At 36.7% G+C, this 14509-nt stretch overlaps 1 protein-coding gene across 1 annotated transcript in view; it reads left to right on the top strand.

Moving 5' to 3' along the window:
* DAGLB (diacylglycerol lipase beta) overlaps positions 1 to 11886 on the top strand; it is a 42395-nt gene extending 30509 nt beyond the window's left edge. The window contains exons 6-15 of the mRNA XM_001367024.4: positions 292 to 419; positions 2289 to 2415; positions 4077 to 4160; positions 4775 to 4852; positions 7391 to 7471; positions 7641 to 7768; positions 8627 to 8695; positions 8792 to 8864; positions 9530 to 9780; positions 10229 to 11886. Of these exons, the coding sequence (XP_001367061.2) occupies positions 292 to 419; positions 2289 to 2415; positions 4077 to 4160; positions 4775 to 4852; positions 7391 to 7471; positions 7641 to 7768; positions 8627 to 8695; positions 8792 to 8864; positions 9530 to 9780; positions 10229 to 10427 (1218 nt within the window). The 3' untranslated portion in view covers positions 10428 to 11886. The remainder of the gene's footprint in view (positions 1 to 291; positions 420 to 2288; positions 2416 to 4076; positions 4161 to 4774; positions 4853 to 7390; positions 7472 to 7640; positions 7769 to 8626; positions 8696 to 8791; positions 8865 to 9529; positions 9781 to 10228) is intronic.
* The last annotated feature ends 2623 nt before the right edge of the window (positions 11887 to 14509 follow it).

Here is a 14509-nt window from a genome sequence, read left to right as displayed (position 1 = left end):
GGTGTCAGCAAAAAAAAAAACAGCATCGTGTCTTAAAAGTCTTCGAGCATTATTAAGGTATTAAAAGTTTAATATTTATATTGAAAAAGTCTGAAAAAACATATTAGCCTCAGTCTGCGTTTGAGGACCACTTAGCCTACTCATATTCTTTATGTGTATTTTTAGTTAGAAGCTATTAAAAACTGTAAATAGAAGAATGAAACTGTAGGGGTTTTGATATTCCAGGTCTTTTGTGTGTTGGCGTTTTCTACATTTGATTAAACTAAATAGGAAATATTTTTTCCCTTCTAGGAATCTGATTTGGATACAGAATTGGAAAATTGTCACCATTATGTGCAGTTTGCAGCAGCTGCTTATGGGTGGCCTCTCTATATTTATAGAAATCCACTTACAGGTTTCTGCAAGATTGGTTGTGATTGGTAGGTTAGCATATTCTGAGTAATTAATTTCTGCTTTCCAGGTGCAGATGGGTATGATAACATATGTCCTTTGGGGTCTTTTTAAAGTTGTTGTTTTTTTTTTAATTTTCCAAGTATCCAATAAGTAATAACTCAATTTCTCACAGCTTTTAGATCAGAAGAGAGGCTAATTTCCTAATCATACAAATGTACCACATTATAGATATCATTAAAAAAATCAGCATTTCTGGACAGTACAGGTATCCTTTCCATAGCATGAGGGTTAGGGGAGTGATGTTCTTTCAATCTGGAAAATCCATGTAAAATTTTTTGACCCTCCCTTTGTACCAGAAAAGAAGTCTGAATTTTCTCTTCCTTTTATGAGTGTGTAGAGTAAAAGTAATTGTGTGTATTTATGGTATTAAAAGACAAAATATGTTAATATTATACAATGATATATAGATATTTATGCATTTCTGAGTTTCTACACTTTTTCTTTGTGGTCATCAGCAAAACTCTCCCAAAATCCCCATTTGATATCTTAAGCCAACCCACAATATATCAAAACTGCAGTGAGGAAAGTCACGAGGTGGAAGGGATACCTGTATTTTCTAAATTAATGATTCAAAGAACTGTACATTAACATAAAACAATATCGTAGACTTAAAATATGAAATACAAAACAAAACTTATTGCCAGTCAAATAACATTAATTCAGTTGAACACATTTCCAAATTATCTTACTTGGAAAAGCCATTCCATTCATCTGTTAATTTTGGCATTCTATCTGAGTTGCATTCAGAAATCAGTACAGTCTCTTCTGCTCTCAAAAAGTGCAATGATGTGGTGTCCACAGTTACCATTCAGAGAACAGATCAATCATAATGTGAAGAGTAATTTTACCTAATTAATTTACCAAGACAAACATAAATCTGTATTTTAAATTGTTCAAGTTTAGAGATTGCTCTATGAATCTAGCTACTTTTCCACATTCACAAATATAGCAGAATCTTGGAAATCAGGCTTGGAAATTATGAAAAATCCAAAATTAATTCTTACTTTCTGAGGAAGAAATAAGCTTTTTTCTCTAAGAGGAGTTCACAGCTTTAGAAGGATAATAGTATTTATATTTTCTTCTTATCTCAATTAGGGCTAAACTTCCTTAGACTATCTACATTGCATTGAAAAATCCTGGGCTTTACATTTTTTAGCCAGTTTTAGAGCTTTTGATAGCTGGCAAAAATGAAGATCATGTATAGACCCCACTTAAGTGAAATATAACTAGTTCTTTTTTCCTCTTGTCGAGAATTAAAATTGGATTGCATTTTTTAAATTGTCTACTTTTAAGATCACCTTTGGGGCAGTTAGGTGGCTCAGTAAATAGAGAGCCAGGCTTGGAGATTGGAGACCCTGGATTCAAATTTGGGCTCAAAACACTTCCTAGCTATGTGACCTTGGGCAAGTCACTTAACCCCAATTGCCTAGTCCTTAAACACTCTTCTGCCTTGGAACCATTACTTTGTGCTGACACTAAGACAGAAAGTAAGGAAAGAACACCTTCATATTTTTCTCATTGCCATTTAGAAAACCTTTTGTTCTTTAATAATTGCTTTTTTTCTTCTAAAAGTTCTCATATGAGATAGCTGTGATAAAGGATGAAAAGGTTTGCATTTTTCATCAGATATATATGATATTTTAATGGAAAACTGGAGCCAATAAATCAGTTTTGCTAATTAAAAACCTTTTCATCCTTTATCACATTGCCAAACTTCTAGAAACTGTAAACTCCACTTCTTTTACTTGCTTTCCTGGGCACTGACAACGAAGTGTTATTTTCTTGATTTGTAATTCAGATTTGGCCTAATTTGTTTTTAACCTAAATTTTCTTAGTTGCAGAAACAGAACAGCAGAATTTGAGTTTATTGGAGGTGATAATCTCACTTGTCATTTCGGGTCCATCCTACATACAACTGGACTACAGTACAGGGACTTCATTCACATCAGCTTTCATGATAAGGTAAATTAGCAAAACCTTTTGCTAATTTTTCTATAAAAGTTTAAGATGAGATGGGATGAAATAAGAAATCAAATCTACAAATAGCTCGTCTACCTCATTCTTTAAAAATCTTCACTTGGACTTCCTGTTCCCTCAAGATTCTAAATTTTCTCCCTTTCATTGCCAGCCTACTGGAAAGCATTTACCTCTATTCACTCAGCCCCTTCTCCCTCCATTTCCAACCCCATGGCCAAATCATTTAACATCTCTGGCCTTATTTCGTCATCTTAAAATGAAGTGGTTGAACTAGACGATCCCTAAGGTCTTTTCCATTTCTAAATATATGATCCTTGCAAACTAGCATCTGACTCTATGAAACAACTATTTCCAAACTCACTAATGTTTTCTAAATTTCCAAATCCATTGACTTTTTATCAGTTCTCATTTTACTTGATCCCTTTGCACCTTTTGACATTATAGATCTCCTTTTCCTGGGTGCGCTCTTCACACCTTTTCGCTTCTGTGACATTGCTTTCCTAGCTCTTCTTTCTGTCCAAACCATTCCTTCTCAGCTTTGTTGATTCTTCATTCATTTCTTGTTTTCTTAGTGCAGCTGTCCCTCCAGAGCCCTCTTCTTTTATCTCATTTGTATGCTTTCTAAGCAAACTCATTTGCTTCTATAGGACCAAGCATCTTCTCCATACATGACTATCCAGCTCTCCTGAGCTCCAAACCCACATCATTAGCTTCATAATGCACATTTCCTTTTGGATGTCCTTTGGCAATTAAAACTCATTATCTTTTCTCCTAAACACAAGTATCTTCCCAATCAGACACTCAGGCTTGTCACCTCAGAATATCCAAGACTTCTCTTTCTCTCACCAATCCTTCCCATTTCTAGTCAATTACTGAGTCTTGTTGATTTTTAACCTTCACAACATCTCTTGAATTCATTTCCATCTTCCTTCTTCTCATGTGCCTATCATCCTCATTCATGTCCTTATCACCTCTTTCTTGGACTGCTTTAATTGCTTCCTAATTGGTTTCCCAATAGTCATACCATGATCATTGACATTGACAGTTTTCAGTGTCTGTCAAATTCTAGTTTCTTCCTTTGTTCCATTCTGTCATCTTACTCCTCTATTCAGAAATCTTCAGTGGCTCTTTATTGTCTCTAGGACAAAATATAAACTCCTCCGCCTCTTATTTAAGGCTCTCTATACCTTGGTTCTTAATTTCCTAGCCTGCCTTATTTTTGTACTATTTCTCTCCTAGACATACTGGACTACTTACCAGCTGTTCTCCAGATATGGTATTCCATCTCCTACCTCTGTGCATTTTCACAAGTTGTGTTTTATATATTGAATGCATTCCTCTTCCTTCTCGTACTCATTCTCCCCTCAGAAAAAAGTTTCTTCCTCCTGAGTTCAGTGCAGGTTCCTCCTGAGTTCAGTGCTCCTTCAAGAAATCTTCTGTGTGCCCCCAGCACATTCTTCCTCCTTCTTTTCTCTTGTTCTATATTTGTCTATCCCCTTCAGTCAACTGTATAAGCTTCTTGAAGAGCAAAAACTCTGTATTCTTGGTGCCTTGGACATAATAAATAGTTAACGATCACTTGTTGAACTGAATTGAATATTAAGTCTCTAATGTTTCTTGAATGTTTATTTATTTTTTATTTGCAGGTGTTTGAACTTCCTTTTTTAGTTGCTTTGGATCATAGGAAAGAAACTATTGTAGTAGCTGTAAGAGGAACGATGTCGCTTCAGGTAACAAGCCTAACATGTTGGATTTGGGGATGAGTGGGACAGAAGATGGAAGGTGAATAGTAATATTGGGGGTAATAAAATGTAGTAATGTTGTTACAAGACCCTTCTCTTGCAGAGTTTGGGGGGCAGTGAGGGTGGGAGTATTTCTTAGTGTGAAAGTTGTGGAGAATGCAGGAAAACTTTAGAGAATTAAAATAAGAAAATGAATTGGATACGCATGGAAAATGGAAGAAATTGTTGCATTTTAACTGAACTGTGATAGTACTATAAGTGTAAGTTCATCCAATCCCCCAAACTAGAATATAAATCCTTCAGAGTAGGAGCAGTGATTTAAACATCTCTTCTGTCCTATATGGTTGGGGTTGGCTTCTATATTCTATTGACTGATGATTTTTTTTTTGATAACTTATGTTAATTATCCCAATAAATTATGACAAAGAAGACTTCAACATTTGCCTTCCTTGACTGAGGACACATGTTACATTTACACATTTAGTGTACAAATGATTAATTTCCTAGTAGTCCTTTAATTTAGTATTGTGATGTTCATGTAAGTAAACCTGTCTGTCACAGAGTGTCTGTGTTATATTCCTTTCAATGTATTTTCTCTACAGGACATCCTCACTGATCTGTCAGCTGAGAGTGAGAGCCTGAATTTAGAAAGTGAGGTGCAAGATTGTTTTGCACATAAGGTATATGCATTGTGATTTGTGGTCTGCCATACCTCTCCCATTAAAGAGATACTCAAAAGGTCAGTTTATGTAAGAATACTTGCCTCCAGCCCAAGGAGTTTTGGCTAAATTCAAATCCCTTCCTAAGGGAATGGACAACTACCTAGAGGTTAAGTCAGTTAAATTACACAGGGTGAGAGATGTTCACGGAGAAGCCACATCTTTTGTGGTGTGTTCTGGACAAAGAAATATACAGTCCTAGAGGAATGGCATTTTATGTAATCAATGAAAAAAGTTAGCTGTATTTCAATGAAAATAGGCTCCTCATCACTTCTGACTTTTAAGATAGAAGCTTGTATAAACTACAGAAATAATCAAACAATACAATTTTTGGTTCCTAATGCAGAATATATTTTTTCTATTGAGGAATAGTTTTTCACTGTTGTTTCATAACCTTAATTTTAATGTGTTGGTTATAACAAAAGAACAAATAGTTTTCCTTTGAGTCATTTCAAATCCTTTAAGATGTAATTTAACTGTCAAAGGGAATACAACTGTAAATAATGTCATAAAGAAAACAAATTCAATGTCTATCAAAATACAGCTTCTTTTTCTGAACTAGTGAACTGCATTGATGTTTTCAAGTTTGAAAAGGATCATTTTTCTTTTTCTCTATCCATTAAGAGCTTATTGGTCCTGAAATTTGTGAAAGATTGATCAGAATCTCCTTGGTGTTTATATGTATGGAAAAGGAAAAGAAATTTTAAATCAAGCTTACACATACTACAGCAGAGATATTTGCTAAAATGCATACAAAGATAGCCTATCTACTTAGTGAAGAAAACTCCTTTGGATCTCAAGTCCTTTAGGTGATTTGGCCTCAAATATTCATTTTTTTACTGATTTGGATCTTTAATTAAAGGCATTGCCTTTTTTTGTTTTGAACTTGATAAAAATCACCAAACCCACACTTTCTCATATAAAGAACAGAAAAAAAGAGGATTATAGATGAAACTATTATATACAGTTTAGTTTTAAAGTCTGTATTAAATTTAACATAGTAGTGCCATCCTTACCCTGATTGTATACTTTTGCAGTTCCTTCTGATCCCTTCTGTATATTTTTAAAATGTTTTATTGATGATCTTTTCTTCCTTCTTTTTTTTCCATCACAATGACTCACTCATTCATTTCTTCCCACAGTTCTCTCCTTTCTCAAAATAAAAGCCTTTCTTTGTAACAAATAAGTAAAATCAAGCAAAACAAACTTATACATATAGTTATGACTGAAAATGTATGTCTTTACCCTGCACCTCCAGACCATCATCTCTGTGCCAACATGGTGGGATGCATGCTTCATCATAAACCTTCTGGAGTTATGACTGGTCTTTGAAATAATCAAAATTCTTACATTTCCAGCTATTTTCTTTTACATTATTGTAGTCATATAAATTATTCTGCTGCACACTTCTCCCAAGTTGTTTTGGGTTTCTGTGAATCTGTCCCTTTTGTTGTGTTTTTTTTTTAACCAAAAAAAATATTCTATTACAATTAATATACTATATAATTTGTTCATCCATTCTCCATTTAATGGATACCCACTTTTTTTAGTTCCTTGCTACCAAAGGTTCTACTATAATTTTATTTTTTATTTTTAAAAATTTGTTTTAAAAACCCTTACCTTCCAACTTGGAATCAATACTGTGTATTGGTTCCAAGGCAGAAGAGTGGTAAGAGCTAAACAATGGGAGTCAAGTGACTTGCCCAGGGTCACACAGCTGGGAAGTGTTTGAGGCCAGATTTGAACCTAGGACCTCCCATCTCTAGGCCTAGCTCTCAATCCACTGAACTACCCAGTTGCCCCCTATAATTTTTTTTTAAAATGTGGGTAGAATCCTTTTCTTTTTTCACTGAATGTGAGTACGTAGGCCACATCTGCAAGACTGGAAGATACATGGAATTTTCCAGTTGTCACTAGATATACACAGCTCTTAGGTCTGCTATTACTTCAGTGGTAATTCCTTATTGTATATGGTGCCTGTGTTTAGTGTTTTATACAAAGAATTGTGAACTATGAAATCTTAAAATAGGAAAAGGCCTTAGAAATCATCTATCTCAGCCTCAAATTCTGTACAGGAATTCCCTTTACAATATCTCCTAACAGTCTACTGCAATACTTCCTGTGATGCGTAGCCCATTCCCTTATTGGATAACTAATTTATTACAAAGACTATTTAGTTTGAATCTTTCACGGGTTCTAGCCCTGCCCTCTTGCCAGTACACAGAAGGTACTCAATAAATATTGTTCACTTAGAACACTGTATTTTCATTTTACCTCAAAGTTTCATTTCCTGTGTTTATTTTCATATGCATATATTATAAGCATATTTCATAAGCATGTTTTCATAACCATATAAGCAGTTGAGAAGATGAGGGCAAAGGGATAGTAGGTCAGTTATCAAATTGATTTGAGAACATATTGTATTTTTTAAATCAGATCATAGCTAAATCCTCCTCCTTTGAGGATTGTAAACTTTTCTTCCCTCTCTTGGACTTCTAGGGAATTTCTCAGGCTGCCAGATATGTTTACCAAAGATTGATCAACGATGGAATTTTGAGTCAAGCATTCAGCATTGCACCTGTGAGGTTTACTTTTTTAATACCAGATTTTATTGAGCTCCACTTTGGTGCTGAGTCTTTTGATTATAAATGTTTTTAAAATGTGCATGTTACTACCTCACTGAGATTCTGCTTGTTTGTTTTTGTGTGTGTGTGTGTATGTGTGTGTGTGTGTGTGTGTGTGCGTGCAGGAATACCAGCTTGTTTTAGTAGGTCACAGTTTGGGAGCCGGAGCAGCTTCTTTATTGGCCATCATGCTTAAAAATTCTTATCCAGAAGTCAAGTGTTATGCTTTTTCTCCCCCCAGGGGACTTCTAAGGTAATTACCTGATTTCTTAAATGTAGAAACAGACTAGTTGCTATAATTTTTACTAAAGTAATCCTTTAGGTTTACACTGCTAGGATGGCAATTGACTTTTTAAAAAATTTAATCATGGGATAGAAGAATTTGAGTAGACCTCAGATCTGACTCTACAGTTAATTTCTTAATAACTGATGCAATTCAGACCTGGAGGTAAGAGGACCTGGGTTCAAATATGACCTCCGATATTTCCTAGCTTTGTGACTCTGGATAAGTCACTTAACCCTTTTACATAACCCTTGCTTGCCCTTCTTTTTTAGAGTTATTTCTAAAACAGAAAAGTAAGGGTTTTTAAAAAATAAAACTGATGCAATTAGGATGAGTTAAATAATACTTTTGTAAAGGAATAGGTAAAATAATTGCAGATGTCTCCTCTTCAGAATAAATTCTACACTGTGATTTAAAATTAAGAGAGGATCCTTAATAAAAAAGTTATTTTTAATTATTGCTATTGCCAAGTAGTACATTAGATTGGGCACTACATATTATTGAAGGATAATTCAGGAAGCCTCATTAGTTCATAGGCTTATAAATGAAAGAAAACTAACTAAAATGGCTAAATTGGAAGAAACTGTTAAGAGGGAGAATTTTTACATTTACTTTGAATAGTTCAATACCATTGACATTATGTTTTACTTTACTGAAATATAACCAACAAATTCTCCAGGCTGTTGTCATTTTTAGTATTCCTTACCTTTAGAAGCTGGCCACCTTCTCTAGTTTTTATGGAAACTGAAATCTCAGTGACCTTTTAGAATTTAGAAATAGAATATGCTAGTTGTAATGAAATTAACTTTATGTATTTGTTTTTTGAAGCAAATCCCTTTCTGAATATTCCAAAAACTTTATCGTATCACTTGTTCTTGGAAAAGATGTTATTCCAAGGTAAGGCTACTAACTGTTTCATTAATTACACAGATACCTCCAGGTCAGCTTTTTATAGAGCTGAGCTTCAGAGTTATTCTAATCTTTGCCCAACAGGTTAAGTGTAACCAACCTGGAAGATTTAAAGAGAAGAATAATGAGAGTGATTGCTCACTGTAATAAGCCTAAGGTAATTGGGTAGTGTGGCTTTTAAATCCTCTCTCTCTGTTCCCCAACAAACCTAATTTGTAGCCTATGTATGTGGAGATGTTAGAGGTAAATTTTCAACTTAAAATAGAAAGATTTTTCTAATGGTCTTGAAAAAATTGCTTTTCCTAGTTGTGACCCTGGACAAATCACTTAACCCAAGTTGCCTAGTCTTTTACCACTCTTCTGCCTTGGAACTGATACTTAGTATCAAGTTTAAAAAGGTGGTAAGGATTTTTTAAAAATTCCTTCCGATCAGGGGACTGCAAACCATTTTCATTGATATTTATCTGACTGGCCTCAATTTCCTCATTTAGAAAGTGAAAGGGCTGGATTAGATAACCTCAAAGACTCTTTTCAGCTATTAGTAATCTAATATATCAGAGTTATTTACTTGAATGTTTTTGGTCCAGTGTTTAGAGTAGCAGGTCCCCAAGAAAGTACTTTGACTTGAAATTGGGTGAAATGGGTGGAATATCACAAACTAGAAGTTGTTGGTATGGAATTGATCTTGATTTCCTTGTGTGGTTTGCCATTTATGAAATTACTTAAGCAGAGGATCCAAAAATCTTTTGTATAATTAAACATAAATATTCAGGGCTTACTTAGTAACTTTTCTCCTGTTTTTTTTTTTTTATTATAATCTAGTATAAGATCCTGTTGCGTGGATGTTGGTATGAATTGTTTGGAGGAGATCCAGATAACTTCCCAACAGAATTGGAAGGGAGAAACCAGGAAGACCTGACTCAGCCTCTGCTGGGAGAGCAAAGTCTGTTGATACATGGATCACCTTCATACAATTTTTTTGATGACTCTCCTAGAGAATCCCCAACTAGGTATCCTCATCTGTATCCTCCTGGAAGAATTATCCACCTTGTTGAAGATGACTGTTCAGGGAGGTGAGCATGGAAAGCAGCTTAATGAAAATGTTAATTATTCTATACGTGCAGGGCAACGAGATGGCACAGTGGATAGACCCAGGATGGGTCTGGAATGAGAGATCCTGGGTTCAAACTTTGCCTCGGGCATTTCTTAGCTGTGGGATCCTGGGCAAGCCACTTAACCCCATTTGCCCAGCCCTTGCAAGGGTTTAAAAAGAATATATATTATATACTATATAACTGACTGCCTTACAGTCTCTTTCAGGTGGGAGAACCAGCTGGTTTTAATATAACTGGGAAATGGTATCACACGTAGGGTGGAACATGAAATGTGCTCTACTTGTAATACGCACCCTTCCTAGACTGTGTCCTCACAGAGCCACGTTCTCAAGATTTGTTTTTGGTTGGAGGGTAGCTCAAGTTGTGTTTCCATTATTGAGAGCTTGTTTTGTTTTCTTATTTTTAGATCTTGTTGCTGTTCCACTTCCAGATATAGTGCAAGATGGGCAACTGAAGCAGAATTCAGCAGAATTCTTATAGGGCCCAAAATGTTAACAGACCACATGCCAGACATCCTCATTAGAGCCTTAGATCATGTAGTCTCCGAGAGATCAACTTGCATTTCTTGTCCAACACAAGGAGATTTTAATACTAATGTAGCATAAGCACAGCTATTGGAAAAGTGCAGTATTTTTCATCATATTTTGGGTACTCCAGGGACAACTGACCAATTTGTATTTCAATAATTTGTGAAGAAATTAGAGATTGGGTTTTTACCACTTGGAAGTGACTGGTTATCTGGGATTTGAATACTCTGAGGAGAAGCAACTAGTGGAATGAACCTTAATGGCCATTTTAACAGAATCAGGTATGAAAGGAAAAAGCACTGGCGCTAAGACAAAATTAAGTACCTTGAGACATGGAAATAATCTTAGAAGAGCCTATAGGAAAGTATTTTTAGAGACTTAAAGAAGGATGTGGCCCTTTTCTCTGTCAGCCAGGTTGGAAAGGGCCACAACTCATGGTTGTGGCTGAAATCTAGAGGAAGAAGTGGAGGCTGGTGCCCTCATTGTCATATTTAACAGCCATTTCTTAAGCCACTACATTTATCTGCAGGGATTAATTACCTCAAATGCAACCCCTTAACTAGCAAAGCCTGTACTGTCACAGACGTCTAGATTTATTTGATTCCGTCTTCCCAGCCTTCCAAATGTGCATTACATTTTTTAACAGATTCTTCTAACTCAATCAAACCCAAATATGATTAGCCATGAATAGAATGACACAAAAATCTCCATGGGAATGTGTAAAAGTTTCCATTAAGGGGGAAGCTGGGTAGCTCAGTGGATGGAGAGCCAGACCTAGAGATGAGAGGTCCTAGGTTCAAATCTGGCCTCAGACACTTCCCAGCTGTGTGACCCTGGGCAAGTCACTTGACCCCCATTGCCCAGCCCTCACCACTCTCCCTTGGGGCCCAATACACAGTATTGATTCCAAGATGGAAAGTAAGGGTTATTATAAAAAAAAAAAAAGTTTCCATTAAAAGGTTATCCTCAGGGAGAAGCAAGGCAAAATACAGTCAGTAGCCCCTTGAATAAACAGCAAGCTTTTTACTTAGGGAGCTCTTGCTAGGAATCCCCACTTTGCCACAGACTTCTGCAGGATCAGAACTCCCAACCTAAAGTTGTGGGAGAGCAGGAAGGAAGGTGATGTAAGGTAGGACAGGGAATCTGCTCCCTCATGTGCACTTTCTGACCTCAGCCAGAGGTCAGGAGCCTTTTCTGTTTGGACTTGCTATGTTCACTTTTAGTGTCCTCCTCCTCCCCCCCATCACAACACAGTTGATATTTGTAAATTTTCCTTCACTTAAAATGATTTCGTAGACAACCACTGTGTCTTTCTTTCATCCTCTTTGGGCCAACAATCATAAAATGCAAAAGGAGAAAAAAAGAAAATAAAGCACTTGCACATGTCACTATAATATTCACATAGTGATATACTTTTCTATGGAATTTGTTTTCAAGAACTTAGAATTCATGTCTTTGATCAAACAGCAATCATGTTTTGCATGTGTTTATACTATGCTATTGTAAATAGAAATAAAGTCTTCAGAACTTTTGTGAATTTGGTAGATTTTCAAAAGCAGACTATGGGGTAGAGCCTCCAAATTTAGGAAGAGAACATTCCAACCACATTCTGGAATGTTCCAGAAGGATAATCTTCCCATTGCAGTTTATTTATAATGTGTTCCCTTCCTTTTGCTGCTTGATCTTGAAGTAAAATTTCTGATCTTATAATTTTATTATTTTTAAACCCTTCTCTCTAATAATTGATATTGAGTATTTGTTCCAAGGCAGGTCAGTAAGGGCTGGGCATTTGGGGTTAAGAGACTTGCCCAGGGTCACCTAGCTAGGAAGTTTCTGAGGCCAGTTTCAAACCCAGATTCTTCCAAGTCCAGGCCTGGATTTCTAGCCACTGAGCCACCTATCTACCCCAACTTTATTATTTTTAAGTGGTTGTTTGGGGGTAGCTTAGGGTCACCTTAAAGGCTCTCCACATTCCCTTCAAAAGAATCACACAGGTTTAACAATCAAAGGAACTTAATGACTATCTAATATAACTCAGACTCAAAAATGAATCTTTACTACAGTGTCCCCATTAAGCACTCAGTCATCTGTATTTGAAGGCCCTAAGTGAAGGGGAAGTATTTACCTTTTGAAATATTTTGTTTTGCTTTCAATTAGATCAAGTTGTTAGTTTTCCAGATACCAGTCAACAAGTATATATTAAGCACTTACTGTGTGCCAGGCCCTGTGCTAAGCACAGGAGATGCAAGGACAAAAACTAAAGGATTTATGCCCCAAAGGAATTTAAATTCTAATGATGGAGACAACTTGTTCTTATAAGCAGAATACACACAAAATTAATTTGAAAGGAAGAGATACTGGAGGTTGCATGTAGGAAAAGAGTTCAGGTAGAAGGGGCATTTGAGCTAAATCTGAAAGCAAACAAGGGATTTCTAGAGATGGAATGAGTAAGGCAAGCTTCCAAGGCAAAGGGTAAAACTTGTACAAAGCCAGATGGGTGTTTTGTGAGGATCACTGAGTAAGTCAGTATGACTAAAACTAGATATGTCCCATGTTCATAGGAGTGTGGCCAGAACCAAATTGAAAAGTAATTCAGAAATATTTAAAAATATAATAGAGCATAGTTAATGTGACTTTCTAAGTCAATATCTGCTCATTAGGGATCCTTATGAATGGTTTAGTGCCCTCCCTGCTCCCCTTTGACACTAGTGATCTTGGTCTAGGCCAGTGATGGTGAACCTTCTAGAGACCAAGTGCCCAAACTACCTCATGCCACATGTGAGCCACTTCCTTGCCCCAGACAGAGGAGGTTCCCATTGGGTTGCTGGGCAGAGGAGTGGATGATGGGAGAAATATCTTCAGGCATGTGTGGAAAGAGGGAGAAGAGCAGTCCTTTCTGGCACACGTGCCATAGATTTTACTATCTTGAGTCTAGGAGAATATTATATGAGGATAAAAAAGGTAGATTGGGGCCAGTTTATGAAGGACTTATGCCAATAGAAGAATTTATATTTTATCCACTCAAAAGTCACTGGAATTTTAGTAGGGAGGTGGCCTGGTCAGACCTACAATTAGGAAAATCACTTGGTAAGCTATGTGAAGAATGGATTGCAATAGGAGAGACTGGAAGACCATTTAGGCTGTTGGAATAATCTAAGAAAGAGGTGATGAGGACCTGAGCAGAGGTGGTTGCCCTGTGAGTAGAATGGGGGCACAAATGTGAGAAGTTTGGCAACTGACTAGGTCTGTGCAGTGCATGTAGACACTGAGGATGCAAGCATGAAGGATAGTGGTTTCCCCTGACTGAAGTGGGGAAGTGGTTTGCAGGAGAGGGTGGTGGAACAGGCTCAGTTTTTGAACACAGTGAGTTTGAGACAAGGGCCATTTTGAAATCTACATTAGGTGGTCCATGATGTGGGGAGCTGGAGAGATGCAGCTTACGTATGTAGATCAATCTGGGAATCACCCGCAGATAGAATAATTGAGCTCATGGGAGCTGAAGAAGTTACGAAGAAAAGGGCCTAAATTTGTCTCTGCAATTTCCACCCATTGCTCCTTGGCTGAACAAAATAAGTTTAGTTCCCCTTTTTTTTAAAAAATGTTCCAGAAAGATTTCCCAAGAGCTATTCAAAAGTAGAATAGACTATCTTGTTGTGGTTTCCCTAGCAAAAGGCCAAGATCACTTGGTGGTTCATGGTCTAAATTAAGTTTTAAAGTACCAGTGCTTTCTGTGAACGAGTGGAAAGCTACAAAAATTAAGTGATGTGGCCCATCAGTCAAAATAACACAATGGTTTTACTTAACTTTTTTGAAAGAACACTATGGGAATGGGCTGGGGGTGGAGGTGGGGGTTGGGAAATGATCGCTGTCAAAACAACATAGTCTATCCCCTCCAAAAAAATGATGGGTGGGGAAGAGAGAAACAAATCACATTTCCTCATTTTCGGAACTCTTTAAGCCACCAAAGGCTTGATAAAAATAAAATCTTGAGTCCACATTCAAAGAATCCCAGAATTAGTACCGTCTAGTTCAACACCGACTGATGGGTGAATTCTCTTTACCTCTCTGGCAAGTAGTTATAGACGGAACACTTCTAAGTCATGGAAGGCCGATTCTCCAAGAAGGCAACTTATTCCTTTGGACTATTCCTTTCTCAGAGG

This window comes from Monodelphis domestica, chromosome 7, assembly GCF_027887165.1.
Source record: "Monodelphis domestica isolate mMonDom1 chromosome 7, mMonDom1.pri, whole genome shotgun sequence".
In the NCBI taxonomy this organism is placed as follows: Eukaryota; Metazoa; Chordata; class Mammalia; order Didelphimorphia; family Didelphidae; genus Monodelphis; species Monodelphis domestica.
This window is presented reverse-complemented; position numbering and strand designations above follow the sequence as displayed.